Consider the following 27,669-nt stretch of genomic DNA (forward strand, 5'->3'; position numbering starts at 1 on the left):
CTCCTTTTGAACTCAGTTGAATTGGGAAATTGGGGGAGTATCCTATCTTGTTCACTTTGATGCCCTTTTTTCGCGATTTTTTTTGTTAACTTGAACATTCATTATGTTGTATGAGTCTGCTGGGTTGGCCAACTTGAACTACTGCAAAAGGCCAAACTGCAAAAGGCCAGCTCAATCTAAGGTGTGTTGTCATTAATTATAATAAGTACATACACTGTATGTTAGTAACATTCATGTTTTAGTCTATTGACATCGGTGTTCAATTACAGTGTTGTACAACAAATCAATATATACGGTATGTGAGTGGATGTTAACTGCATATTAATTAGATCTTCGAAAATACTGTATTTCAGTAATGACAGACATTTTCCAAGTAATATGGAAGATCGTGAATTGTCGTGATATTTAAAATCACTTTTATAGTCACTATTACAAGAGTTTTTACAAATCCATTGTTGAGACATCACAGTCAATATACTACTGTAAGTAATGGATATTCTCTCTTAAATGTACTATTATACTGTTATGACCTTTGTACAGTGATAGCAGCTGCTGTTGTTTCTTCCATCTAGTTAGAGTTGAAAAGTTACACAGCTTACTTAGTAAGTGCAGTCTGTCAATTGTCTCATGAAAATATATTTTTCTCTCACATGCAAACACGTGTGCACACAGACACACACACCCACACACACACACGAGCGCGCACACAGACAGACAGACAGACACACAGACACACACACCCACACGAGCGCGCGCACACACACAGACAGACAGACACACACACACACAATCCATTTTTCAACTTCCTAACACAATAAGGCATTAGGCAAATAGGATTGCCTTAGGTCAATCTAAGCCTTAAATCTATATATTATCTTTAGGTTCTATATGGAATCTATTGCAGCCTATTCAAAATATGCTTGTGTGATTTTCTTTGCAAACACGGTGACAATAGAATAGATGATACTGTGGTATATGACGGTGGCATTGACCTACACATTGACCACGGTTGGTCCATAAGAGAATACAGTTTTTTTTTTTTTAAGGCAAGGAGCTTCTTCTGCTGGAAGTCCTTCTAGGTAGAGATGACCCCAGAGGAGGTGGAGTCATTCTAGTGGACAGGCAAGATATGGAAAAGCCCACTTCCCCTGAGCTGGAGTAAACACTACTACCACTGCCCCCTGCCTCACTACCAAAGTCCCAGCTCCCTTCCTCCTCTGTCTCGTCATCCTCCTCTTCCTCCTCCTCTGCTTCGGCACACTCCAGCTTGAGCTCTTGTATTCCAGCGTGAAGGTCCATCAGCTGTCGTATCAAGGCCTGGTCCTGAGATCGCATCTCCATCTGTAAAAAAAAGTTAGGATTGTTCAATTAAACAGAGTGACACAGACATAACAAATAAACAAACAAAAAGAGACGTAAACAGACATGTAGATACAGACATAACAATATGGGCACATAAAAGAGGCAGACAGACGTAACAGACACTGAAACAGACGCAACACCATTTCAAAAACAGTTGGTTTGGTTGTGACATACGGTATTCATAAGCAAATACCAACTGTTACAAAGAAACAAATGGCTATCAGAAATAAGACTAGATAGCAGTTACAGCTGTCAAGTAGTATAGAAAAAATAGCTCAAAACACAGAACCAAATGTTATGTAATGAAAAGAACCAGTGCAGGCTACTCTAGGCTACTGAGTTCTAGGCCTAAATCTCTCTTTTGGAACTGCGCTGCAGCTTCCTTTAGTCTCTTTTAGATGATGAAGTTCACGTCCTTTCCCTGACATAACCTGGTTAAACCATTTCAGTTGAGCGCTGCCTCTTTCAGATGCAAATGCTTTTCTCTCTTTCTTTCTTTCTTTCTTTCTCTCTCTTTCTTCTCTATTTATGAGAGCCGGTCTAATTGCCCTCATTTTGAGAATAGAATACACAGAATTCCACCAAATTCGCCAAGTCCACGTTTGTCCCAGGGAGAGGAATGTTCGAACAAAAAACAATCATGACCAGATCTGCATTTCTTTCTCTGTTAATTACAGCCTCAGACTGGGATTGGGCTCCGACTGAAAGGATGCGATGTGGCTTTAAAAGCTTTGTTTCAAAGAGGGATAAAAGAAGAAACATCAACTTTCCTTTGAGTGAAGTTTGAGCAGTGGGCTTCCTGGGGGGTGATATCACCTCTCGACTTGTGTTTGTGTGTGTGCTCTGTCTGTATGTCCTTTGCCCAGCCGTTGCAACAGATCAAACTATGTCTAATGTACCATGGTGGACAGTAAACAAGCACTTGTTCTTGCTGGAGTTCTTGCTTTCTATTTTAAGAGAACAACTGAGTACTGGGCCATGAGACTTGATAAAAGGCGATGGTTCTAATTGGTGGAAGTCACTTCTATTTGGGCTGGTTTGTGGCTATGTTTGTCTGAATACTGGACAAAGAGACTTCCCATTGCATCTGCACAAACCCACGTCTCATGACATCAAAGGCCAGCAATCATTGGTCACTGGGAAGTGTAATAATTGGATAGAGTTTACATGGGTGTCTTTTGTGTTGGAGGTTTGAGAATGAAAGAGGACGGAGGGCTGATAGTGTAGATGGTTTAATAACATGTATCTTATGGACCAGTGGATCTATATGAAACATTTTGGCCATAGGGCAGCAGGTACAGTACCAGTCCAAATTTTAGACACATCAAACTGTTAGTCCTACCAAGCGCAAACCAGATGGGATGGGTATGTCTGCAGAATGCTGTGGTAGCCATGACGGTTAAGTGTGCCTTGAACTGTAATTAAAATCACTGGCAGTGTCACCAGCAAAGCCCCCTTACACCATCACACCTCCTCCTCCATGCTTCACGGTGGGAACCACACATGCGGAGATATATCATCCGTTCACCTACTCTGAGTCGCACAAAGACACAGCGGTTGGAACCAAAAATAAAACATTTTAACTCATCAGACCAAAGGACAGATTTCCACAGGTTTAATGTCTCTTATTATTGGTGTCCTTTAGTAGTGCTTTCTTTGTAGCAATTCGACCACAAAGGCCTGATTCTATTGAACCAACTAAACCAGAGCTATACCAGTAAAGTAACCTACAGTCTCCAGTTTGCCTCTGTATCTCTGTCCCATCTGAGATTTGGTGGGTTTTGTGTGCTCATGACACTTGGTTTCCATGACGAGGCGCCGGGCGAAGACTCTGCAGCAGAGGTAACTCTGGGCCTTCTTTTCCTATGGCGGTCCTCATGAGAGCCAGTTTTATCATAGCACTTGAAGAAACTTTTAAAGTTCTTGAAAATGTCCGTATTGACTGACCTTCATGGCTTAAAATAATGATGGATGGACTGTCGTTTCTCTCTGCTTATTTGAGCTGTTCTTGCCATAATATGTACTTGGTCTTTTATCAAATAGGGCTATCTTCTGTATACCACACCTACCCTATCACAACACAACTGATTGACTCAAACGCCTAAGAACAAAATACATTTCACAACTTAACATTTAACAAGGCACACCTGGTGATTGAAATACATTCCACGTGACTACCTCATTAAGCTTGTTGAGAGAATGCCAAGAGTGTGCAAAACTGTCATCAAGGTAAAGGGTGGCTACTTTGAAGAATTTCAAATATAAAATATATTTTGATTTGTTTAACACTTTTTTGCTTACTAGATGATTCCATATGTGTTATTTCATAGTTTTGATGTCTTCATTATTATTCTACAATGTAGAACATAGTAAAAAATCAAGTAAAAACCCTGGAATGAGTATGTGTGTCCAAACTTTAGACTGGTACAGTAGCATAGCGGTTAAGAGCATTTGGGCCAGTAGCCGAAAGGTTGACGGTTTGAATCCCAGAGCCAACTAGGTGAAAAACCTGTCCATGTGCCCTTGATCAAGGCACTTAACCCGAATTGCTCATGTAAGTCGCTCTGGATACAGTACTATAAAGTTTCAAGGGTTCCCCCATGTAGTCCAATGCCTATAGTGTATGACTTAGATTACTTTAGTTGTTGTTGTTGTTGGTTTGACAATGAACATGTCTCTCTGAACTACTATTAGCTTACACAGCATTCTCTAAGTTATGCCAAAATTAGAACCCGTTCAACTATGCGATTCTATTGAACCAACTAAACCAGAGCTATACCAGTAAAGTAACCTACAGTCTCCAGTTTGCCTCTGTATCTCTGTTCCATCTGAGATTTGGTGGGTTTTGTGTGCTCATGACACTTGGTTTCCATGACGAGGCGCCGGGTCGAAGACTAAATGCCAAGCGATATATTAATCATTGACAATAGGCCCTCTTTGAATTTCTAACCAACTAGTCCAATAAGGAAAAGATGTAGAATAAGTTAACAATGTGTTCTACCTGTAATTTGTAAGTAAAGACATATAACAGCAAATAAACTGACAGGATTCATAGAATATTCTTGTAACGTCTGACTTATATGGGTGATTAACATTTAGACCTAACAGAGATGTTGCATCCTATAATTATATAGAAAACATACAAGAAACATGTCAGCTAAGCCTTGTGAGGTCTCACATACCTGTTCATAGGACAAATTTGTTTCAAAGCACTTGGATCATAGTAATAACAAGCTGTTGTATGTATTGTATAAAAAAAAAACATGAGAGACATGTAAGCTGAGCCTTCTACGGTCTCACATACATGGGCCATACAAATTTCAAAAGGTATCGCGTACCACTGTCTGACGTTATTGACACATGCAATGTGACACACGAGAATCAAAGTCCGCCGCAAGGAGGAGCAGGAAGAGGATTTTGTACATATAATCTTCTTCTGCCATACAAGATTCTTATTTGATTTTCATGATTATTTTCCATATGGGAAGGGGGGGGGGGATTGAATGGAAGCTGGAAAGGTGACATCGTAACATCGCCTGCCCATCTCAATTATAAGAATGCAATAACGTGACAGTCCCACGCACTAACGATTTGAATGGCCAAGAAGGTAATTTCATTGGGTGACAGATGGCTTGACCTTAGCCCTAATAGCCAATAAAAATGTCTCCATTTCCACAGAGCACCACAGAGCCAGAAAACAACACACAGGTCATTATTTTGGGGGCTTGAGTAGTCATATCTGGCACAGAATAATTTGAACATGTCATCTTTCTCTACAAATATAAAGTAATGAAAGACAAGATCACCCTGGAGTCTCACAGTAACTCACAGTAAAAGTGATGAATAATTGCAATCCAATTTCCATTATCATCTGTTAACATACAGGAAAGATCAAATTGTCCTCTACAATTTTCAAATACAAATGTGTATTTCTGTTGCAAATACAAAACACATCAATACATTCAAATACAGTACATTTAGCTGAGTATCTTTTTACTCAAGCTCATAGACAGATTACAAATTTGATCAGTTCTAGAGAGACTTTATCACAACCAAAGACTTCAGTCATTTGTCCAGTCTTACCAGTTCCCTGCGCAGCCATGCCAGTGCACTCTCAATGTCCAGTTTGTAGGTGCTGCTGCTTTGTACTCCGGCCATGCAGCCCGTCATCCGGAGCCCTTCCTCTGGGCAGGGGTCTCTAATGGTCCGTGGGTCGCCGGACACAACGGGCCCAGTTGACTTACAGGCATCAAAGGTGGCGTCCTTAGAGGAGAAGTCTCTCAGTCTAGTCAGGACCACTTCCATCATGATAGGCTTCAAGTTCTACAATCTGGGCTGAAAATCAATCAGTATTCTATGTTTGGTCTAAGCTTCTCTCGGCTGTAGCAAGATACAGCGTTGTCTGGAGAATTCTTCTCTTTCTGCTTCACTACTCCCACTTCCTCGTGTCCTCTCTCGTGTCAGTGGTAGTTCTGCACTGGACTGGAAACTTAAAGAGGTTCTCCTCTGTTTTCCTCAACCCCCTCCTCTGTGGGACAGTGGAGTGGCGTCAGTCATGTGTTAGTGTGATGCAGCAGGAGTGATGTCAGCTCTTTGCCATTGTCTGAATGCCCGACCCGTGCTTGTTTACCATTTTGGGGTCTCTTTTTAACACACACACACACACACACACTCCCCCTATGGAGAAGGAAGAGGAAGGAGGAGGAAAAGAAGGAACGGAGAAGAATGACAGTTGCCCAGGTTACCTCCATTGTGCTCTTGAGGATAACGGGGTAGTCTGTGGAATGTCCTTGGCTCGTTGTCATGTCACCCCTGTTAACAAGGACATAATTTAGTGTGGACGGCTTGTTCCTCAAAGCCCTAAAGCTGTCCCCCTTCAATACTTAGACAGACAGACAGACTCTGTCTTAGTTGTCTGAGCTGCACCTAGCAACCCCTACAAACAAAGCTGCAGATCCAGACAAATTGACTAAAATAGCTTTGACACGTTTGCATCTACATTTAGAATTGCAGAAACAAAGGCATCTCCAGACCAAAACAATAAATACAAATATTGTGAGTAACATGAGGCAAATGTGCTTTTTTTGTATACGAGATGATAGACCATCCCATTCCTGACACATGTACTGTAGCCTGTGTGTAGATGTGTACATGTGTAGCCACATGTAGCCTGACCAGGTTCGAACTCAGGATACCTGTGACTCTCAGTCTAACATATTTTAGCCATTACACCAAGAGGCAACAACCTCTTGATAAGGATGGTAGGTTTTGTACTAATGTCACTGCAATGTGAATGTGAGATAACCAGTGACATATTGCGTAATATGAGGAACTAAGCTATTGCAAGTCACTGAACCACATTGAAACCCACCCCCATGCCCTCAAATGAGTGGAATGTGTTAGGCCACACGAGTTGCCAACATCATTTGTTGCTTCACTCCGTTCTGGACTCTTACAGAACAAATACAGTTTAACGTGATAGCCTACAGTTTTACAGGATATAAGGGGTTTCTGTTTGATTAAACTAAAGCTGTGGTCCTGCACTTGGTGAACAAGATCTAGTGAACTGTTAAGAAGACGCCGGTTCTCCAGCTGATCTGACAGAAATGAACCAGGACCCTGAGGAGCAGAGTCCTGCTGCAGACTGCCAAACGCTGGCTTGGTGAGAGTGCCGAAGAGTCTTATCACCACCTTTTGGTCATTTCCTGCTTTACACGCCGGGAAAGAAAAGTTCTGGTCCCACTTCATTAAACTAACTTCAATTTATAAAGGCTTTATATATCACACATTTACCAATAACAGGGTAGGTTAGCATGTCTTGGGAGTATGACCTTTGACCCTGTAACTTTGTCACTCATCATTATTTATGATTAATTAAGAATGATCTGTAATCATGGTAGCATCCACATTAAAGTGTTTGGTAACATATTCTATTCTTATTTACAATAAAAGTGTCTCCAAAATGGCACAATACTGTATTTGCCATTAATTTATTAAAGGCACAACATTTTCTTAAACACAAGCAAAATGAACTGCAATGCATCCAACAAGTCTGTGGTCACAAGCTTCATGTGGTCATTGCCTGCTAGGAATGTGGGACCAAAATACTAAACGTTTGACTAATTTATTGATGAGAATCTTGAAGGGTGTCAATAAGTTTCACTCCTACCTTTTTGAGATTTTGTAATTGTTAAACAAAATCTCTTTCTCTGAGCAATTGCATTAGTACAAAATAGTAACATTTCCCGATGTTTTCTTTTGCATACTATATAGCTCATTATTTGATTTATTCATTTTATATAGTAATTATTGCTCGTCTTTATCAAGGGTGTCAATCATTTCCGACCCTACAATGTATACGGATGCTTTGAAAAGGATCTATAAGCTTATGTCATACTTTCTTGTTTGTAATGACTCATTATTATTACACTGTACTTACAGCAGTAATCTTAACCCTAGCTTCGTGTCCGTGACCCAGTTCAACCCTAACCCTAACTCTAACACTATCCCTAACCCTGGCTTCATGTCCACATCCCTGTGCAACCCTAACCCTAACTCTAACTCTAACACTATCCCTAACCCTGGCTTCATGTCCACATCCCTGTGCAACCCTAACCCATGCAGTAACCACAACCCTAACCCCAGGTTGATGTCCACATCCCGATTCAAACCTAACCATGGTGAAATTCTCCATTGGGTAAAAATCTGTCCTCTCCTCGACTCCTCCATCCCCGTCTCCTCCGTGACCCGGAATCCGATAAGTGGTTGCCACATGTAGGAGAAATCTGTCCTGTATGATGCATTTTGCATCATATGATGCTGCGTTTTGCATCATATGATACAAAACATATCATAGGGGCCAAATGTCTGTATTTTGAAAGTTACATATCTTGAAAACTTGATTGCTGACATACTAAAAGTTTTGGGACTATATCAACAATGGACAATTGAAACAAATACCGAAAGTAATCACAATATTATATTAGAGGAGCTATATCAGAACATTAGCAGGCACCATTTTGTCAAAAGTTATTATATTGGCTAGCCTAGCCTAGCTTAGCCACAAACCCATTCATCTCTATGGTTAGATCCCTAACAGTTTTCACTCTATCAATTTACACATTTTAATTTGAGGAGTGGCTTCCGTCTGGCCACTCTACCACAAAGGCCTAATTGGTGGAGTGCTGCAGAGATGGTTGTCATTCTGGAAGATTCTCCCATCTCCACAGAGGAACTCTGGAGCTCTGTCAGAGTGACCATCGGGTTATTGGTCACCTCCCTGACCAAGGCCCTTCTCCCCCGATTGCTCAGTTTGTCCGGGCAGCCAGCTCTCGGAAGTGTCTTGGTGGTTGGAAAATGTCATTGAGGACATTTGCTAGCTGGTCAGCGCATGCTCTATGTACGCATCCTGGTAATCCGTCTGGCCCCGCTGCCTTGTGAATGTTAACTTGTTTAAAGGTCTTACACACATCAGCTACGGAGAAAGAGTTCACACAGTTGGCCGGAACAGCTGGTGCTCACATACATGGTTCAGTGTTGCTTGCCTTGAAGTGAACAAAGAAGGAATTTCGCTGGCCTGAAAGGCTTGTGTCACTGGGCAGCTTGCGGCTGGGTTATCCCTTCGTAATCCGTGATAGTTTGCAAGCCCTGCCACATCTGACGAGCTTCAGAGCCGGCTTAGTAAAATTCAATCTTAGTCCTGTATTGACGTTTTGACTGTGATTGCTCGTCAGAGGTCGTAGCAGGATTTCTTATAAGTGTCTGGGTTAGTGTCTTGCTCTTTGGAAGCGGCAACTCTAGCCTTTAGTTCATTTCAGATGTTGCCTGTAATCCATGGCTTCTGATTGGCATATGTACGTACGGTCACTGTGAGGACGATGTCGTTGAGCACTTATTAATGAAGCCAGTGACTGATGTGGTAAACTCCTCAATGTTATCGGATGAATCCGGGTCTGTGCTAGCAAAACGCTCCTGTGGTTTAGCATCCGCTTAATCGGACCACTTCCGTATTGAGTGCGTCACTGGTACTTCCTGTTTGAGTTTTTGCTTGTAAGCAAGAATCAGGGGGATGGAGATAATTATGGTCAGACTTGCCAAATGGAGGGTGAGTATTGCTTCTGTTTTGTACTTTTTACCCTTTTTTTCTCCCTAATTTCATGATATCCAATTGGTCATTACAGTCTTGTCCCATTGCTGCAACTACTGTACGGACTCGGTAGAGGCAAAGGTCAAGAGCCATACGTCATCTGAAACATGTCTCTGCCAAGCCCTTAACCAGCCACACCAATGTGTCGAGGAAACACCATACAACTGGTGACCGAAGTCAGCGTGCATGCGCCCGGCACACCACAAGGAGTCGCTAGAGCGCAATGGGACAAGGACATCCCATAGTGATGCCTCTAGCACAGTGCCTTAGAACGCTGTGCCACTCGGGATGCTAAATGCGAAAGCTGAGGATTCGGTTGTAATAAAATAATCCATATTTTCCTTCATGTTCAATTTGGGCGGCCTACATTCCTAAGATTAGAAGCAAACCTTATTTTAAGGAATATGACTTTTTCGAAACAGAAGCTCTCTTATTAAAATTCCCACCCTCTCCCTGAATAAAACACTTTTGCCCAAAGGTGCTGCAAGCGGCTAAATTTGCACACGGTGCGTGGTCACAAGGCTTCAAATACTAACACTGCTTGCATAGTCACTCAAGCAATGATGCGTGGAACTTACCCTCTTTTGTGAGATGATATCTATTTAGATGATGATAACGCTGAAAACATATAGTTTACATTAGTCAATTTAAAAATATAGATATTTTTGAGTGCATTTATATTTTGTCTTCTGTTTTAATTTCTCCGTCTAAATATATTGGCTGGGGGTTAATAGTGTAACTAGTTTTATTTGTTTACGGTCATCCCTGAAGCACGAAATCATGTTCAGAAACGACACAGAGAAAACTCAACTGGTCACGGAGAAAGGCACCATGTATAGCATCACCATGGAAAGGTAAAGTATTCCGTTTATTTATTGTGTATTTAAAGTGTCAGGCTGTTGTTTTGAATGTTGTCATTTACATTTATGATATCTGAAAACAACTTGAGCAACTTGATGATGAGTTGATGTTTCTGTCACTTGAACCATATCCACATGTATAGGACGATATTATTATTTTATTGTGCTAATGAACGATTAGTCCTAGTTATCACATTTCATACGCAGTCACATTATTTTGACATTTTGTTTTAATGTTTTATATACAGCAGACAGCCATGAGTTCACATTTTTAGGCGTTCTCTGTACTCAAACTCAGCCTGGGCTCCTGCTAGGCTGGCTGATTTATAGTCTACAAACTTTTACACACGGTTCTAGTTCTGTGCTAGCTTTAGGGGTGAACAAAATTGGAGGGTCAAGAACACGAGAATCCCCCTCTCTTGAAACTTGTGACGTTGGAAAATAAGGTTTGGCTGATGTCAATGCTGAACGAGGAGGGTGTTGAGCGCTCATGGTGAGTTTCGTTGACATATTATTTTAATTGCCATCGTTCATTTATTGAATAAAACGCCGTTTTTTAATCATCTAAGATAGGCTATTACCCTTGCTCCAGTCATGCGTAAAAAACTTTTTGCGCACGGGTTCCAATTTTAGGTTTGCAATTGCTCTGCAGTAAGTATGACAGGAGTTCAGCAGTCAGTTCACGCTCCTTCTGCGATGTTAAACTTAATTTAGGGCTAATTGTCATGCTTAGAGTGCACGGTATCTTTAGTTATTTAATAGCATCCACACCAAATCTGGCGGTATCACTCCCACAGTGTTGATTATTGAAGAATATAATTTATAAATGCCTAATGAGCTTAGTTCAACTGTCATACCCCCATCATAATCCAACATATAAACTTGTTTTACTCCAATGTTTGTAAACAAAGTAAATGTAAACACACACTACATAGCCTCAAATCATGGTTAAAGCTATAATTTTGATATCATTGATGGTCAGTCCTGAATTTGAGTGTTTACATTTCTCCAGCCTCAACCCTCAGCTTTTTACCATATCAGGGGTGAGTGAGGAAGAAGCTTTTTTTTTAAATAGTTTCTACTGCTGATTGCTAAAGTAACTTTGAAAAGGTAGTTCACCACATCCAAACTCATTTGTGATAAATGATCATATCTAAATCTGAAATGTCAGATTAAAATTGGCAAAAACAGATTAATCGGGAGTCAGATATTAACAGAATGTGTAATTTGGCCTATTAAACACAAAAACTATGTTTCAAGTGAAAATTGGGCAGGTCTGTTGCCCAAAAAGAAAGGAAATTCTTACCTACTTCACACATATTTTTTGGCACATTTTGGCAAAAAAAACTAGTGTCTAGTTCCGGTAGTTAGCTAGACTGCTACATGGAAAATAAGTAATTTACTACTTAAAACACTACCAAGATTTGAAGTTAAGCTCAACTACTGCCAAGCTACTGCAAAATGTATTTCAATTACTAGTTGAACTACATGTACTGTAGTTCACTCCTCCCCAACACTACTCTCCCATCACATCCATTATCTGGTCCCTGGGTGGGGGATTTAAAGGAAGGATAGTCCAGGAGCTACAAGGTTGAACACAGTCAGTTAGCTTAACAGATCAAATCAAATCAAATTTATTTATATAGCCCTTCGTACATCAGCTGATATCTCAAAGTGCTGTACAGAAACCCAGCCTAAAACCCCAAACAGCAAGCAATGCAGGTGTAGAAGAACAGATGCAACTGGTTCAGTGTTCAGTAGTTAGTGGTGCAACGGATCACAAAACTCACGGTTCGAATCACGGTTTTGAGTCACGGATCGGATCATTTTTCAGATTAGCAAAAAAAAAAGAAGAAGGGAAACAAATATAACTCTGCTTTCCATTTTTATTACTTCAAGAACACTTAAAGCAAGGAACTTTTCAATGTTTAAATAAAATCTTAAAATAAATTATTCAATACTCAATTGTTAAATTAAAGTGCAATATAATGCATGATACCTTCTTCCTTTGAACAATAGTGAATTTTAAAAATGGCCCGTGTCCACATCATCAAAAAGAAATGTAAAAAAAAGAAAGAAAGCAAAGCAGACCTGAGCTTATAACTTCACATTATTTTCCAAAAAGATGAGGGTGTCTACATTGTCTGGGGAGAGGGTAGACCTCTGCAGTCACTATGTCCCCTGCCGTGGAGAATCAAATCAAATCAAATTTATTTATATAGCCCTTCGTACATCAGCTGATATCTCAAAGTGCTGTACAGAAACCCAGCCTAAAACCCCAAACAGCAAGCAATGCAGGTGTAGAAGCACAGTGGCTAGGAAAAACTCCCTAGAAAGGCCAATACCTAGGAAGAAACCTAGAGAGGAACCAGGCTATGTGGGGTGGCCAGTCCTCTTCTGGCTGTGCTGGGTGGAGATTATAACAGAACATGGCCAAGATGTTCAAATGTTCATAAATGACCAGCATGGTCGAATAATAATAAGGCAGAACAGTTGAAACTGGAGCAGCAGCACACTCAGGTGGAAGTTGAAACTGGAGCAGCAGCATGGCCAGGTGGACTGGGGACAGCAAGGAGTCATCATGTCAGGTAGTCCTGGGGCATGGTCCTAGGGCTCAGGTCAGTTGAAACTGGAACAGCAGCATGGCCAGGTGGACTGGGGACAGCAAGGAGTCATCATGTCAGGTAGTCCTGGGGCATGGTCCTAGGGCTCAGGTCCTCCGAGAGAGAGAAAGAAAGAGAGAAGGAGAGAATTAGAGAACGCACACTTAGATTCACACAGGACACCGAATAGGACAGGAGAAGTACTCCAGATATAACAAACTGACCCCAGCCCCCCGACACATAAACTACTGCAGCATAAATACTGGAGGCTGAGACAGGAGGGGTCAGGAGACACTGTGGCCCCATCCGAGGACACCCCCGGACAGGGCCAAACAGGAAGGATATAACCCCACCCACTTTGCCAAAGCACAGCCCCCACACCACTAGAGGGATATCTTCAACCACCAACTTACCATCCTGAGACAAGGCTGAGTATAGCCCACAAAGATCTCCGCCACGGCACAACCCAAGGGGGGGGGGGCGCCAACCCAGACAGGATGACCACAACAGTGAATCAACCCACTCAGGTGACGCACCCCCTCCAGGGACGGCATGAGAGAGCCCCAGCAAGCCAGTGACTCAGCCCCTGTAATAGGGTTAGAGGCAGAGAATCCCAGTGGAAAGAGGGGAACCGGCCAGGCAGAGACAGCAAGGGCGGTTCGTTGCTCCAGAGCCTTTCCGTTCACCTTCCCACTCCTGGGCCAGACTACACTCAATCATATGACCCACTGAAGAGATGAGTCTTCAGTAAAGACTTAAAGGTTGAGACCGAGTTTGCGTCTCTGACATGGGTAGGCAGATCGTTCCATAAAAATGGAGCTCTATAGGAGAAAGCCCTGCCTCCAGCTGTTTGCTTAGAAATTCTAGGGACAATTAGGAGGCCTGCGTCTTGTGACCGTAGCGTACGTGTAGGTATGTACGGCAGGACCAAATCAGAGAGATAGGTAGGAGCAAGCCCATGTAATGCTTTGTAGGTTAGCAGTAAAACCTTGAAATCAGCCCTTGCTTTGACAGGAAGCCAGTGTAGAGAGGCTAGCACTGGAGTAATATGATCAAATTTTTGGGTTCTAGTCAGGATTCTAGCAGCCGTATTTAGCACTAACTGAAGTTTATTTAGTGCTTTATCCGGGTAGCCGGAAAATAGAGCATTGCAGTAGTCTAACCTAGAAGTGACAAAAGCATGGATTAATTTTTCTGTATCATTTTTGGACAGAAAGTTTCTGATTTTTGCAATGTTACGTAGATGAAAAAAAGCTGTCCTCGAAATGGTCTTGATATGTTCTTCAAAAGAGAGATCAGGGTCCAGAGTAACGCCGAGGTCCTTCACAGTTTTATTTGAGACGACTGTACAACCATTAAGATTAATTGTCAGATTCAACAGAAGATTTCTTTGTTTCTTGGGACCTAGAACAAGCATCTCTGTTTTGTCCGAGTTTAATAGTAGAAAGTTTGCAGCCATCCACTTCCTTATGTCTGAAACACATGCTTCTAGCGAGGGCAATTTTGGGGCTTCACCATGTTTCATTGAAATGTACAGCTGTGTGTCATCCGCATAGCAGTGAAAGTTTACATTATGTTTTCGAATAACATCCCCAAGGTAAAATATATAGTGAAAACAATAGTGGTCCTAAAACGGAACCTTGAGGAACACCGAAATTTACAGTTGATTTGTCAGAGGACAAACCATTCACAGAGACAAACTGATATCTTTCCGACAGATAAGATCTAAACCAGGCCAGAACATGTCCGTGTAGACCAATTTGGGTTTCCAATCTCTCCAAAAGAATGTGGTGATCGATGGTATCAAAAGCAGCACTAAGGTCTAGGAGCACGAGGACAGATGCAGAGCCTCGGTCCGATGCCATTAAAATGTCATTTACCACCTTCACAAGTGCCGTCTCAGTGCTATGATGGGGTCTAAAACCAGACTGAAGCATTTTGTATACATTGTTTGTCTTCAGGAAGGCAGTGAGTTGCTGCGCAACAGCCTTCTCTAAAATTTTTGAGAGGAATGGAAGATTCGATATAGGCCGATAGTTTTTTATATTTTCTGGGTCAAGGTTTGCCTTTTTCAAGAGAGGCTTTATTACTGCCACTTTTAGTGAGTTTGGTACACATCCAGTGGATAGAGAGCCGTTTATTATGTTCAACATAGGAGGGCCAAGCACAGGAAGCAGCTCTTTCAGTAGTTTAGTTGGAATAGGGTCCAGTATGCAGCTTGAAGGTTTAGAGGCCATGATTATTTTCATCATTGTGTCAAGAGATATAGTACTAAAACACTTGAGCGTCTCTCTTGATCCTAGGTCCTGGCAGAGTTGTGCAGACTCAGGACTGAGGTTTGGAGGAATACGCAGGTTTAAAGAGGAGTCCGTAATTTGCTTTCTAATAATCATAATCTTTTCCTCAAAGAAATTCATGAATTTATCACTGCTAAAATGAAAGTCATCCTCTCTTGGGGAATGCTGCTTTTTAGTTAGCTTTGCGACACACCCTCTCGCTAGGAACTGCTGTGCCAGGCACAGCCAGGTAGCATCTTGCCATCATGGCAATGTGAGGGTATTCACACTCATTGTTTTTCCACCATGCCAGTGGATCACCATCCACTGGAATGCCGCTTGCTGCCTTGTAGGATGCCATCTCCTCTTTGATGGTGTTGGCAAACTTTTGTCCCCAAAAAGCTTCATCATGGACAAATTATTTTGTGGAGGAGATGCCTCGGAGTCTGCCCCCGTCGGCTCTGTGGCTTGACATTACAGAAAAAAATAACTTGATCTATTAAACTAAATAATTATTTATTTTCATATTTCATAGAACTATAATTGTGGCAATAACATTTAATAAAAGCCATTATTATTCCAAATCAGAAATTGATGATTCTAATTGCATAGACTAAGATTAGACTGCACTATATTTATTATTTAAGTAATTCACTCTTTTTTTGACCTCTTCAGTGGCCACAGTCTCAGTGGTGAGATCACTGTATGTCCTCCGGTGTTGGGCAGTGTCTAGGTGAGACAGGGACTTGAACCTTGGATCCAGTGCAGTAGCTCTATGAAGGTAGTCCTGTACATTAGGGGGGTATCTGGGGTTCAGGTCCTCTACAATGGCAGCCTTGACATCTCTAGTGATGGTGCTGTCTTCCTCACTTGGGGCCATGGATTGTAGAATCCTTGTTTTCAGAGGTAGGATCATGGACACAAACGGTGCAGTTTCAGTGCTCAATAGAATTGCAACCGTTTTGAGGGATTTGAGCACCTGGAGGACCTCCTCTGCCACTTTCGCGTCATCATCAGACAAGGTGACGATGTCTTTATATTTTTTTCAGTGTCTTGTCTGTCAGTGCAGAGTATACAGCTGCCTGCTGCTCAAGATGGTGCTCCAACATGTCATAAGTGGAGTTCCATCTTGTTGTGACATCGTGTATGAGCTTGTGGGTCGGTAGTTGTAGCATTTCGTGCTTGGTCTTAAGCACACGAGCGGCTGTTGTGCTTCAGGGGAAAAAGGAAACCACCTTCCTGATCCTCCCAAGGAGGCGGTTCATCTGGTGACCTGAGATTCCCATTTGGGATGCTAAATTGACCACACGTGCAAAGCAAGCTATCTGTGGCCCCAGTCCATCTTCTATCACTGCATTTACTTGCTTCTTGGCATTATCTGCAGTGATTGGGATATTGCTATTGGGCAATAGTGGGTGCGCCAGGGGATTTCGTAGCGTGGCTCAAACACTTTCACCATATTTTTAAACCCTTTATTTTCTACAACAGAGTATGGCCTCATCTCTGCAGCGATAAACATTCCAATAGATTTGGTGATGGCTTCAGCCCGGTCTGATTCTGTAGCAAAGGGCTGCTTAAATGCCGCGGTGAGAAGTTGTTGTCTCTTGGCTGAGTTGTCTCCCGTCACTGACACACCAGGGTGATGGCGCTTTAAATGTGTGGCCATGCTCAATGTATTTCCATGATCATACGGCTTTCTTGTGGCACTAAGCCTACACACCGTAATGGTGTTGTCCACCACCCTTCTTCCGTCATCATATTTGACAGGGAAGCCAAAATGCTCCCATACATGAGACTTAAATGAAGCGGGAGGCTTTTCCAGTTCGTCAGCTCCTCCGCCAGCAGTGGCTGTCACTGCTCTTTTTTCTTCTTTGCTTATTGCAACACGAGCATCCGGGACTGATTCGTTGGGATTCAACATTCTCCGTTCACGTGAACAGTACACACAACTGCTTTAAAACTAATAATAAAATCAACCTTCAGGCTTCAGAGTAAAACACAGCACGCATCTGTCTTGTCTTTATCTTTCCACTGCGACTCTGCATCGAGATTTAGGGAATTATTACTTTGAAAAGTAACAGTGTCAGTGAAACTGTATTTCCCACTATGATGGTTAAACTACGGTTACACCACTATCAGTAGTACATGGATCAAGCAAAATAAAAGTTCCCAATGACCCCAAGGTACCAATTTATGTCTCTCATAAGGCCTCTAGTTATGGATATAACCCAGATAATGTAAATTGTCGACATTGGAGCTATAAGGCCCCCTACCAACCTGGTTTTCCTGAGGGGTGTCCTTTCATGTACCAAACAGGCCAAACAGAGGTGGACTGTATATGCTACTGACTGTATTTGGTGACTTAATTTGGGTAGTATTCGCCCTGGGGTGTTGGAAAGAGGGGGTCAACAGTTGACTTTATGGCAGACAGTAAAAACACTTGAGGCACTGGGAATGCTACGGATTGTAACCACAACATACAACATTATTACAGTTTTAACGACGCTCACTAACTTAAAAATACTACAGACAGAAACCTATTACTAAAAGATAAGTATGTCCTGCTTAATGCATACAATGTAATTAACATCACAGACAATGTCATTAACATAATGGATGTAGAATTTCCATTTTGAGAAAGAAAACCCCTAACACTACACTGTTAATGAACAAACTGGCGTTTTTTTTTTTCCGCTCTGCCTCATGGCAATGTGTGGAATAGCAGGAAATTAGCTTTAAATCAGCAACATTTTCTCTCAGCCTCATGGCAAAATGTGTAGAATAGCATGAGATTAGCTATAAAGCTGCATATGTTTCTCTTTGCCCCAATGGCAAAATGTGTAGAATACTGAGAATTCATTTTGAGCTGTGGAAGTGCCTGAATGCAACAAGTAACGGCACACAAGGCGGGCACAACACGAGAGAGACATCCTTTCATACAAACTCTGCTCAGCCTCAGTCTTTCTCTCTTCTTTCCATTCCCCCTCCTCCTCCTCCTTCTAATTCTTGGACGACTTTCATGACATCCATCTCGCTTGTCTGGTCTTTCTGGGCACAACACGAGAGGGACAGCCATTCTTACAGGCTCTACCTCAGTCTCTGCGTTCTGTCCCCCCTTCTCCTCCTCCCTCTTGGATGAATTTCACGACGTCCATCTCTCTTGTCTTCCCACCCATTCCCCTTTTCATCCCCCTCTCCACCTCAATTTTTGGATAATCCATATGCCTGTCTTCTTTTCCTGTCCCCCCCACAGTGTGTCCACAGATGGGATAATGCAGAAGGAGAAAGACAGCAACATCAAGCATTGCCATGACAACAGCCAAGCTACGGAAGACAGGGAGCGGGAGAAGCAGTTGGCCAGGAAGAGGCTCTACGTGGTCTCGGCTGTCTGCTTGGTCTTCATGATCGGAGAGATCCTGGGTGAGGGGTCAAATGATACATGACTATTGGCTAGCCTGTCAATTAGTTAGTCAGTGAGTCTGTGTCTCTCAGTCAGGCAGTCAACAGTCAGTCAGTTAGTTGGTTAGTCGTTAGTGACATACTCCTCGCTCTCTCTCGCTCTCTCTCACTCCTCTCTCGCTCTCCCTTTCTCTGCCTGTAGGTGGTTACTTTGCGGGGAGTCTGGCGGTGATGACAGACGCCGCCCACCTGCTGGTAGACTTCGCCAGCTTCATCATCAGCCTGGTGTCTCTGTGGCTCTCGTCCAGACCCGCCACACGCACACTCAGCTATGGCTGGCATCGTGCAGGTGAGATCATCAGCCTCATCATCATCATCGTCATTATTTGTCTTTATCATCATCATCACCTTCATCTTAATCATGATCATCATTATCATAAAATGCTCACCCTCATCATCACTGCCATCTTCATCAATAATCAATACATGCTGTATCCCAATCTCATGAGCCACTTAATGCGTGAGCTTTATACTCTTTCAGGAACAAGTAAGTTGAAGTGGAGTAATTTAATGTGTTTATAGAATAGCATTCCTACGGTTGTTTGTAGCATTGTGATTTATGTATCATGGCCTTTACAATAGGAACCGGACAGTAGATACTTAAAAAAATCAGATACCATTAGATGCATCGATTCCCGTTCAGGCGAATATTTGTGCATAGGACAATGATTCACGTTTCAACTAGAGTTTTGTAAAACTAGGCTACCTGTGTCTCTAATTGGAGACCTTTTCCTCTTGGCTCTCACTATGTGGTACGTTTGGCACTGCATGGTTGTGCCGGGCACTGCTGGCAATATGAAATGGGTTTTTCTGCAGCTCTTTACTGTAATATATCTGTCCCATCACATTTCTCTCACTATGGTCTCTGATTAAAACGTCACGTGTTCTCTTTCTCTCCTCTCCTGTGTGTCCCCTCTCCCTCTATCCTCTAGAGATCTTGGGTGCTCTCCTCTCGGTGGTGACCATCTGGCTGGTGACAGGTGTGCTGGTTTACCTGGCTGTGCAGCGCCTCATCAGCGATAATTATGAGATCGAGGGGACCATCATGCTCATTACTTCAGGCTGCGCTGTGCTGGCAAACATCATGTGAGTCCACCGACGCCAAAACGCAGCCCATTCGTTCGGGCTGTCACGGTCAACAGGGCTGGGGTCACTTCCTTTTCAATTCAGTGGCTTAGCTGAAATTCACTTCCTGAATTGAAGTTCACAATATCTGAATTGAAATATAATTTCGTTTGAATTGAATTTTAAATTCAATTCAATTCCATTCATGAATTGACTTCATCTTTGGAATTGACGTAGTCTGCTGTGACCATGACTAATGTAGTGTTTACGATTGACGACTACGGATGACAGACAAGCTGAGAAAGTGATGTGGATTTCCGTGGGCTTTAGTCCCTGTAAGTAGTATTTCTGGGTTGTTAATGGTTCCCTGTTAGGGCTAGATATTGGTGATTCACAAGTGAAAATCAAACCACAGTAGGTCACACTTTATTTGGATAGTTTCGATTTTCCATCTGTAGATGCTCTACAGATGGTCATACTATCAGCAAACTGTCTGTTAATAAGCAACTGCTTGCTAAGGTTACTGTTAGGGTTTGGTTTAGAATAAGGTCAAGGGTTAACATTAGGGTTAGAGCTAGAGCTAGGGTTATGGTTAGTAGATAGTTAGTTGAAATGTTACTGACAGTCTGTAGAGCAGTGTTACTCAACAGTAGCAAGTAGATATACAGGTATTGTCACGTAAACAGCCTACAGACATCTTCGACAGCAGGAAGCATCCATGTATAATGTTTTATAATGTGTTGTAAGCATATATGAGCATTTATAATGCCTAATAACAAGGCTTTTAATATGTTATGTCTTTCTGAATGTCCTGTGGGCAGTATGGCTTTCACCCTGCACCAGTCTGGGCATGGGCACAGCCACGGGGGCCTCAGCAGTGGGCACGGCCACAGCCACAGCACTAACGACAAGAGCAAGCATGGGCACAGCCACGCGGCGGGCAATGGGCATGGGCACAACCACAAGAGCAGCCACTCGCACAGTAACGGTAACCAAGAAAACCATTCCCATGGAAATGGCGACGTGGAACAGCACAATGGGGTGGACGGTCAGCAGCAGAAGTCGGCGGGGTCACGACCTCAGGCCAATGCCAGCGTGCGCGCTGCCTTCGTGCATGTCGTGGGAGACCTGCTCCAGAGCATCAGCGTGCTGGTCAGCGCCATCATCATCTTCTTTAAGGTCAGTGGTCAGAGATCAACTGGGATGACGTGGGAGATGGTGATCAACTGGGGTCATGGGGGAGGTAGTGGTCAACTGGGGTCATGGGGGAGGTAGTGGTCAACTGGGGTCATGGGGGAGGTAGTGGTCAACTGGGGTCATGTGGGAGGTAGTGGTCAACTGGGGTCATGTGGGAGGTAGTGGTCAACTGGGGTCATGTGAGAGGTAGTGGTCAACTGTGGTCATGGAGGTAGTGGTCAACTGGGGTGACGGGGGAGATGGTGATCAACTGGGGTGACAGGGGAGGTAGTGGTCAACTGGGGTTATGTGGGAGGTAGTGGTCAACTGGGGTGACGTGGGAGGTAGTGGTCATTTGGGAGGTAGTGGCCAACTGGGGTGATGGGGAGGTAGTGCTCAACTGGGATGATGGGGAGGTAGTGGTCAACTGGGGTGATGAGGGAGGTAGTGGTCAACTGGGGTGATGAGGGAGGTAGTGGTCAACTGGGGTGATGAGGGAGGTAGTGGTCAACTGGGGTCATGTGGGAGGAAGTAGTCAACTGGGGTGATGGGGGAGGTAGTAGCCAACTGGGGTGATGGGGAGGTAGTGGTCAACTGGGGTGATGGGGAGGTAGTGGTCAACTGGGGTGATGGGGAGGTAGTGGTCAACTGGGGTGATGAGGGAGGTAGTGGTCAACTGGGGTGATGAGGGAGGTAGTGGTCAACTGGGGTGATGAGGGAGGTAGTGGTCAACTGGGGTCATGTGGGAGGAAGTAGTCAACTGGGGTGATGGGGGAGGTAGTAGCCAACTGGGGTGATGGGGAGGTAGTGGTCAACTGGGGTGATGGGGAGGTAGTGGTCAACTGGGGTGATGGGGAGGTAGTGGTCAACTGGGGTGATGGGGGAGGTAGTGGTCAACTGGGGTGATGGGGGAGGTAGTGGTCAACTGGGGTGGAGAGGGCGATGGGGTGAGAAGATAGGACTGAGGCACAATGGGCATGTTAGATAAGGATGAGGCGGATGTTCGTGTTGACACACTCTTCCTGGCTTTCGTAAGATGTCCTTTTGATCTGGTCATTTAGATAGCTGAATACTCATTGCATTAGAATGAAACATACAATATGTCACATACTCAAAGAGTGGCCCAAATAGAGCCCCGACAATGTTAGGTTATTAGTCTAATTTCATAGATTAAGTTAAAGTCTTTTTGAATTTGCATAAATTGTACATAAATACTATTGAAAACTCTCAGCAAAACACAATGGGATTTCAATAATTGAAAGAATCAATCAGTAATTGATGGAAGATCATATAACTTCTAGTTAGCGGCAATTTACTGTATTATAAATGGTTGACTTTATCCACTTAGTCATTTATTGCCTTGTGCCCCATGCCGAGGCTGCAAAAATGACACTCTCGACAAATTAATTAAGTATCATTGCAGTACACAATGGACCGCTCTGTTACAGTAGTTTACTGTTAATTTCACAGTAAGTCCAGTGTGACTTTTACACCCCCCCCCCCCCCCCCCCCTTCCTTCCTGTGTGTGATAATCTCTCAAAATCTTCATGTGCTGAGCATGCACCTCCGTAGGCACTGAAATCTACTGCGTCATGTTCTCAAAGGTAACTCCAAAACTAGAGATTGATGTATTTTTTTAAACTGATATTGCTAGCAGGCAATCCTCAATAGAATGATCCCTTTTGTGATGCTGTACAAGCACAAACGTTCATGTGTTTCTATAACGTGAGATCGAGATGTATGTTTTACCACAAGTATGTCTTAACTAAAGTTAAATATATTGGGTGGAAAATAGATCATGCAATGACAATGTAATGATTACGGTCCTTACTCTCGCTTTCTCTTTGTTTCCCACAGCCTGAGTATAAGATAGCTGACCCGATCTGTACGTTCCTGTTTTCCATGTTTGTCCTGGGAACCACCATCACCATTATGAGAGACATCCTGCTTGTCCTCATGGAAGGTAATACAGGGAGTTCTCTATCGTCCCTGTTTCGGGATTATGTCAAAGTAGACGTCTTATTGTAGACGAGGAATGACTTATAGGGACGACAGCCATAAGGATATGATTTGTGCAAGAGTTGACGATTGCAATATGTCTAAAACTTTTATGATCACAAGCGTTGCCCAAAAGTTGCCCAAGATGCCCATCTTTTGTGCCCAGTCCTCCCTCTCTGTGTGTGAGTTTGCGTGTAATGAAATCCATCTCTCTCTCTCTCTCTCTTTCCCTCCCTCCCTCCCTCTCTTATTTCTCCCCAGGTACCCCAGCTGGAGTGAAGCACGGTGAGGTGAGGGATCGGCTGCTGGCAGTGAAGGGGGTGAAGTCTGTCCATAGCCTCCATATCTGGGCCCTGACTATGAACCAGACGGTGCTCTCAGCACACGTGGCTATAGGTGAGTGTAGCTGGACTAGGCTGTCAGTAACCTCCTGTTATGTTACAACTCCCATATGTGATGATGATGATGATGATGATGATGGCTTTATTGTGTCCCTGACACATTTTTTTCCGCTTGTCATGCACCCGAGAATGAAACATTCTGCGGAAATGCCACTGCTGTTTCCACTATATGTGTGCACTGCTTGTGACTTGACTTGATCAGACCGTAGTGACTTGCGAAATTGTCAGTTGGTCAGTGTCATCATAGTTGCATTTCCTTTCCCTCCACAGATGACATAGTGGATGCCCAGCCAGTCCTAAGGGAGATGACCCAAACCTGCTTCTCCAACTACAACTTTCATTCAGTCACCTTACAGCTGGAACAGCAGGCCGACCAGAAGCCTGGGTGTAGTCTGTGTGAGGACCCCAAAATGTAGACACCTGTTTAAGCCCATGGGAGAGGCCAGGAGCCCAGAGGAATAAGGCAAAGTTAAGCTACCTAACCAGGATTTAGTTGTAGCCTGGACACAGTCTTTTGGCGAGTGCTTGACTTGACCAGGAACATATTGGAACTGATTTCTCACACCTCACATTTGTACCGCTAGAGTTCCTGCACCTTTTATAGAATGCGGCCTAAAATATTGCGGCGTTGTGGCACCTTAATATAAACAGCACTCCAAATAGAATAGAACACAACTTTTTTTGACTATATGTTACAGCGAACAACTTGCAGTGCAGTGTCTCTCTGGAGGAGTATCCGCACATATTTCAGTCCACTTCAGGCTCTGCTTTTGGCTGATCAATCATGGATATTGGACCAGAGGGGTAAACTACAAAGCAGGTTCAATGTTTTAGGGCTCTATTTTCAGCTGGTGTTAAGGAGGTGCTAGTGTCATACGCAAGTTAGTTTGCAATTTCGTCACGTGAAAACTGTCAGACTGGCATTTTCCCACCCTAACGCCAGGTTTGGCAATTTATCCGTCTAACATCAGCATGCTTACGCTCAGATGGGAGGAGTGTAAATATTTTAGGCGTGCCCTTAAAAACATGATCCAAAGTACTAATTTCAGCCGGCACTGGCATGGATATTTAAGACCGATCAAAAGCTGGTTTTAATGGTAACGCAGTTGGTTATGGTATGAATTTTGACAGCTGAAACACAGCCTATCCAGCCGTGACGCGTACACTGCCCACATGAACATGGAACAAGATGTGATTTGGTACCTGTATACTTCGTATCCCCCATTTTATTTGATTAAAAACCAAGCATAGCCTCCCCTCTTAATGAAGGCTGTTTTATTTTTGTCCTGCCCAATGTAATCAAGTAGGCTAGTCAAGACTGTCGATAAAGGGTTTGGCTCGTGAGACCGCTTGGAAATAAATCTTAATCACCCAAGCTTTATTAAAATACTGTATCAAGTTTGAAAGGAGCAAAAGAGCTGACATTCCCTTTTTGTCTGTGCATTGTAGGCAGGCCTACATTATTTTAGCCATGCTTTGGACGTGTGTAAGACTCCCTCCGTGATATAGGTTACATGTCTCCGTGCCCATCGTGAAAGGAGAGATGAGATCCTCGGTGAATACCGGTGAACCTCGTATTTAGAAGTTATTTTCATGTAACAATTGCTTGTTTTCCATTTAAACTCTTAAAAAAAAATCCAAGCCCTCCACAGACTACCCTTACCCTAGGACTACTATAGCGAAGGCTGGTTCAACAGCAATGCGTTGTGTTTTTTTCTTATGATGGTGATTTTGTGATATCATTACATTTGACATGCATTTATTGTTGTTGAAAAAAAATAAAAAAGGTCTTGCTTTTTGTTTAATTTTATTAAAACAAACTCATTATAATTTTCAGTGCGAATTTAATCTTGCTTATTGACAACATTTGGCATGTCCATGCTCAGCCATAATGCAATTTACAGTAGGCCTAGCCCCTAAATCAGTGCGAATGCTATTGAAGCAATTACTTAGAACAATGTGGACTGCAAACAGGTTCAAGTTTAGCAAATACGGGATCTACATTTAGTTATTTTCTTTCTGTAAGCTGTTTAACAAACCATAGTGGACTAACATTGGAATTTGAGTTGATCCCAAGGTAATATATACAAGACTGTATATACACAAATTGAAGCAACCACATATTTAGCCATGGAGCACGTTCTGATTGGCCAGTGAGGGGTCAAGCCTCAACACACCCACAACTTATTTATTCATCAAATCCCAGCCCTTTCGAGCCACCGCCAGCAACTGCGCAAATAATTGTGGTTGTAAAAATAGCAAAAATATTTTGGACACACCCTCGAACCTATAGCGCTACTGCCAACGCTTAGATTGACGATTGCGTTAGGTTTGTTAAGATAGAGTTAATTTCCCGCAATTCTACACATTCTGCCATGGGGTGTAGAGAAGATTTAGCAATTTTATAACACATTTCTTGCAATTCTACTCATTTTGTCATGGGGTGGAGAAGAAATGTAGCAGTTTTACAGCGACACATTTTGCCATAGGTTGGAGAGTTTTTAATAATTCGACCATGATTACAAGTTTAGATCCTTTACCCCGCCCCCCCCAAAATGACTCAACAACCAAAAACACATATCTAAATTTACATTTCTTAATGAACCAGGAAAATCAATAAGTTATTTGGAGTTGTTTATCAAAGATAGCTGGCTAACTCACTGATCCTGCTTTGTATTTTACCCCTTTTGTTGTGGTTAGTTTGTTTATCTCTGAAAGCTGAGGTGGTCATTCTATAGTCACAAGAAAGTGTTGCACCATGAATTATATTTCTATATGTTTTTGTCTTACTGTAAGTCCACATATTATAATGTAATTTGAGTGCTTAATGGTTTAAGTGTCTATATTGAAATGCTGGTCACTGTATCGTTTAAAGAACATTAGATGAAACCGCACGGTATTAGATGCTAATAATTAAGAGAACAAAACCGTCCTTATATTTAAAATACTGATTTGAATAAAATCTACTGTTGTCAATAATCATGTTTGCCCTTTTGCCTTCTGCTATAGTTCCTGATAAGGATACGGGTTGCTCACCAACACAGCACTCAGTGGATCCATTGCACACCTTGATCCCTTTTCATTTCCCTTTTCATTTGCCTTTTCATTTCCCTGTCCCCTCCTCGACCTTCAGCCAGTCTGGTGCAGCTGTAGGCCGTCAATGCAATGGATCAGCCATCTTGGGTCTCAAGGGTCCCTTAGTGTTACTGACCCAGTATCATATACACATCTCTGGTTTGGCCTCACCCTCCCTTAAAGGGAGACTTCAATCAGTCTGTCGAAAATCAGACCCTGATAACATGAATTGATCAAATGTACACAGGGGGAAGGTTCAGTTTGTGTACTGAAAGCTATTAGGGGGTATTCGAAACATGTAGAATAAGTCAATTAAGGAAGGGAGAGTCAGTGATTTGAGGTCTTTGTTGTTTTTTTAAGGCTAAGTTATTTTGTGTAATAATGAATTCACAGCTAACTTGTTTTGTTGTAGCAAACCATTTCAGCAAGGCAATCACAAGCTCTCTAGAATGTGTGAGTGGATCAACATTTAACCTCTGCATTTGCACTCCACTCTGTGGGCTGTGTGAGCATGACTCGGCAGATTAGAGCAGTGTGTGTGTGTTTAACATCTGATTGATGGATTGTGTTTCCCTGAAATCAGCTGACCCCTGGCAGTATCCCATCTCCTGTGCACCCCATCCTCTTTGCACCCTGCTTTTGTCTGCTCTACATTACTCTCTCTCACACACACACACACACACACACACTCTTTGCACCCCACTCTACTCAGCTCACACACACAGAGACAAACACACAGAGAAAGTTAAGCCCTTTATCCAACTGCTGCTCTGGCAGTCACTGTTGGGCTGAAATTCGCACAGGATTCCACATGAGGCAGAGGGGCACAGAACCGTGCAATTTAGCCCTACTCCTATATTATCTCTCTCCTTGTCTGTAGCTTGGTCCATTCTCTCTTTTAATCCTCTTCAACGTGAGACACTGTCCTGGTTGAAGTGGGAGATGCAGACTATTGTGCACTGTGCCCCTCCTGAACCTAACCCTGGAGAAACAAGATCAGAGTGTTTTTAATTAAAGCACGAGACGGCTGAGTATGGTAGATAATCCGATTTAGCCTGATATCCCTCAGCAGTCATTATATGGTTCACGTTTCCTCTCCCCTCACTGGGAGTTTTCCCTTCCAACACTCTGGGGCCTTCAATCTGGCCATTGTTGAGTCCAATACTGTACTGTACACCCTGAAATCACACCAAGGTCATCAATGTCAGCCTATCTTATATTTAAGAAGTTTCTAAGTGGTTAGAATAT

At 42.9% G+C, this 27,669-nt stretch overlaps 1 protein-coding gene across 2 annotated transcripts; it reads left to right on the plus strand.

Moving 5' to 3' along the window:
- Positions 1-6,787: 6,787 nt before the first annotated feature.
- On the plus strand, positions 6,788-26,328 carry LOC109903712 (zinc transporter 2). 2 transcript variants are annotated; one of them, XM_020500586.2, is made up of 9 exons: positions 6,788-7,024; positions 10,280-10,362; positions 18,501-18,667; positions 18,849-18,995; positions 19,639-19,792; positions 20,593-20,950; positions 22,805-22,910; positions 23,207-23,341; positions 23,617-26,328. In XM_020500586.2, exons 2-9 carry the CDS (start codon positions 10,289-10,291, stop codon positions 23,760-23,762), a joined length of 1,287 nt encoding a protein of 428 aa, XP_020356175.1. In that variant the 5' UTR covers positions 6,788-7,024; positions 10,280-10,288; the 3' UTR covers positions 23,763-26,328. The 2 variants fall into 2 exon arrangements, with proteins under 2 accessions (XP_020356175.1, XP_020356177.2); XM_020500588.2 differs by lacking the exons at positions 6,788-7,024; positions 10,280-10,362 and adding an exon at positions 10,743-10,861.
- Positions 26,329-27,669: the final 1,341 nt, after the last annotated feature.

Source organism: Oncorhynchus kisutch, linkage group LG14 (assembly GCF_002021735.2).
Source record: "Oncorhynchus kisutch isolate 150728-3 linkage group LG14, Okis_V2, whole genome shotgun sequence".
Taxonomy (NCBI): domain Eukaryota; kingdom Metazoa; phylum Chordata; class Actinopteri; order Salmoniformes; family Salmonidae; genus Oncorhynchus; species Oncorhynchus kisutch.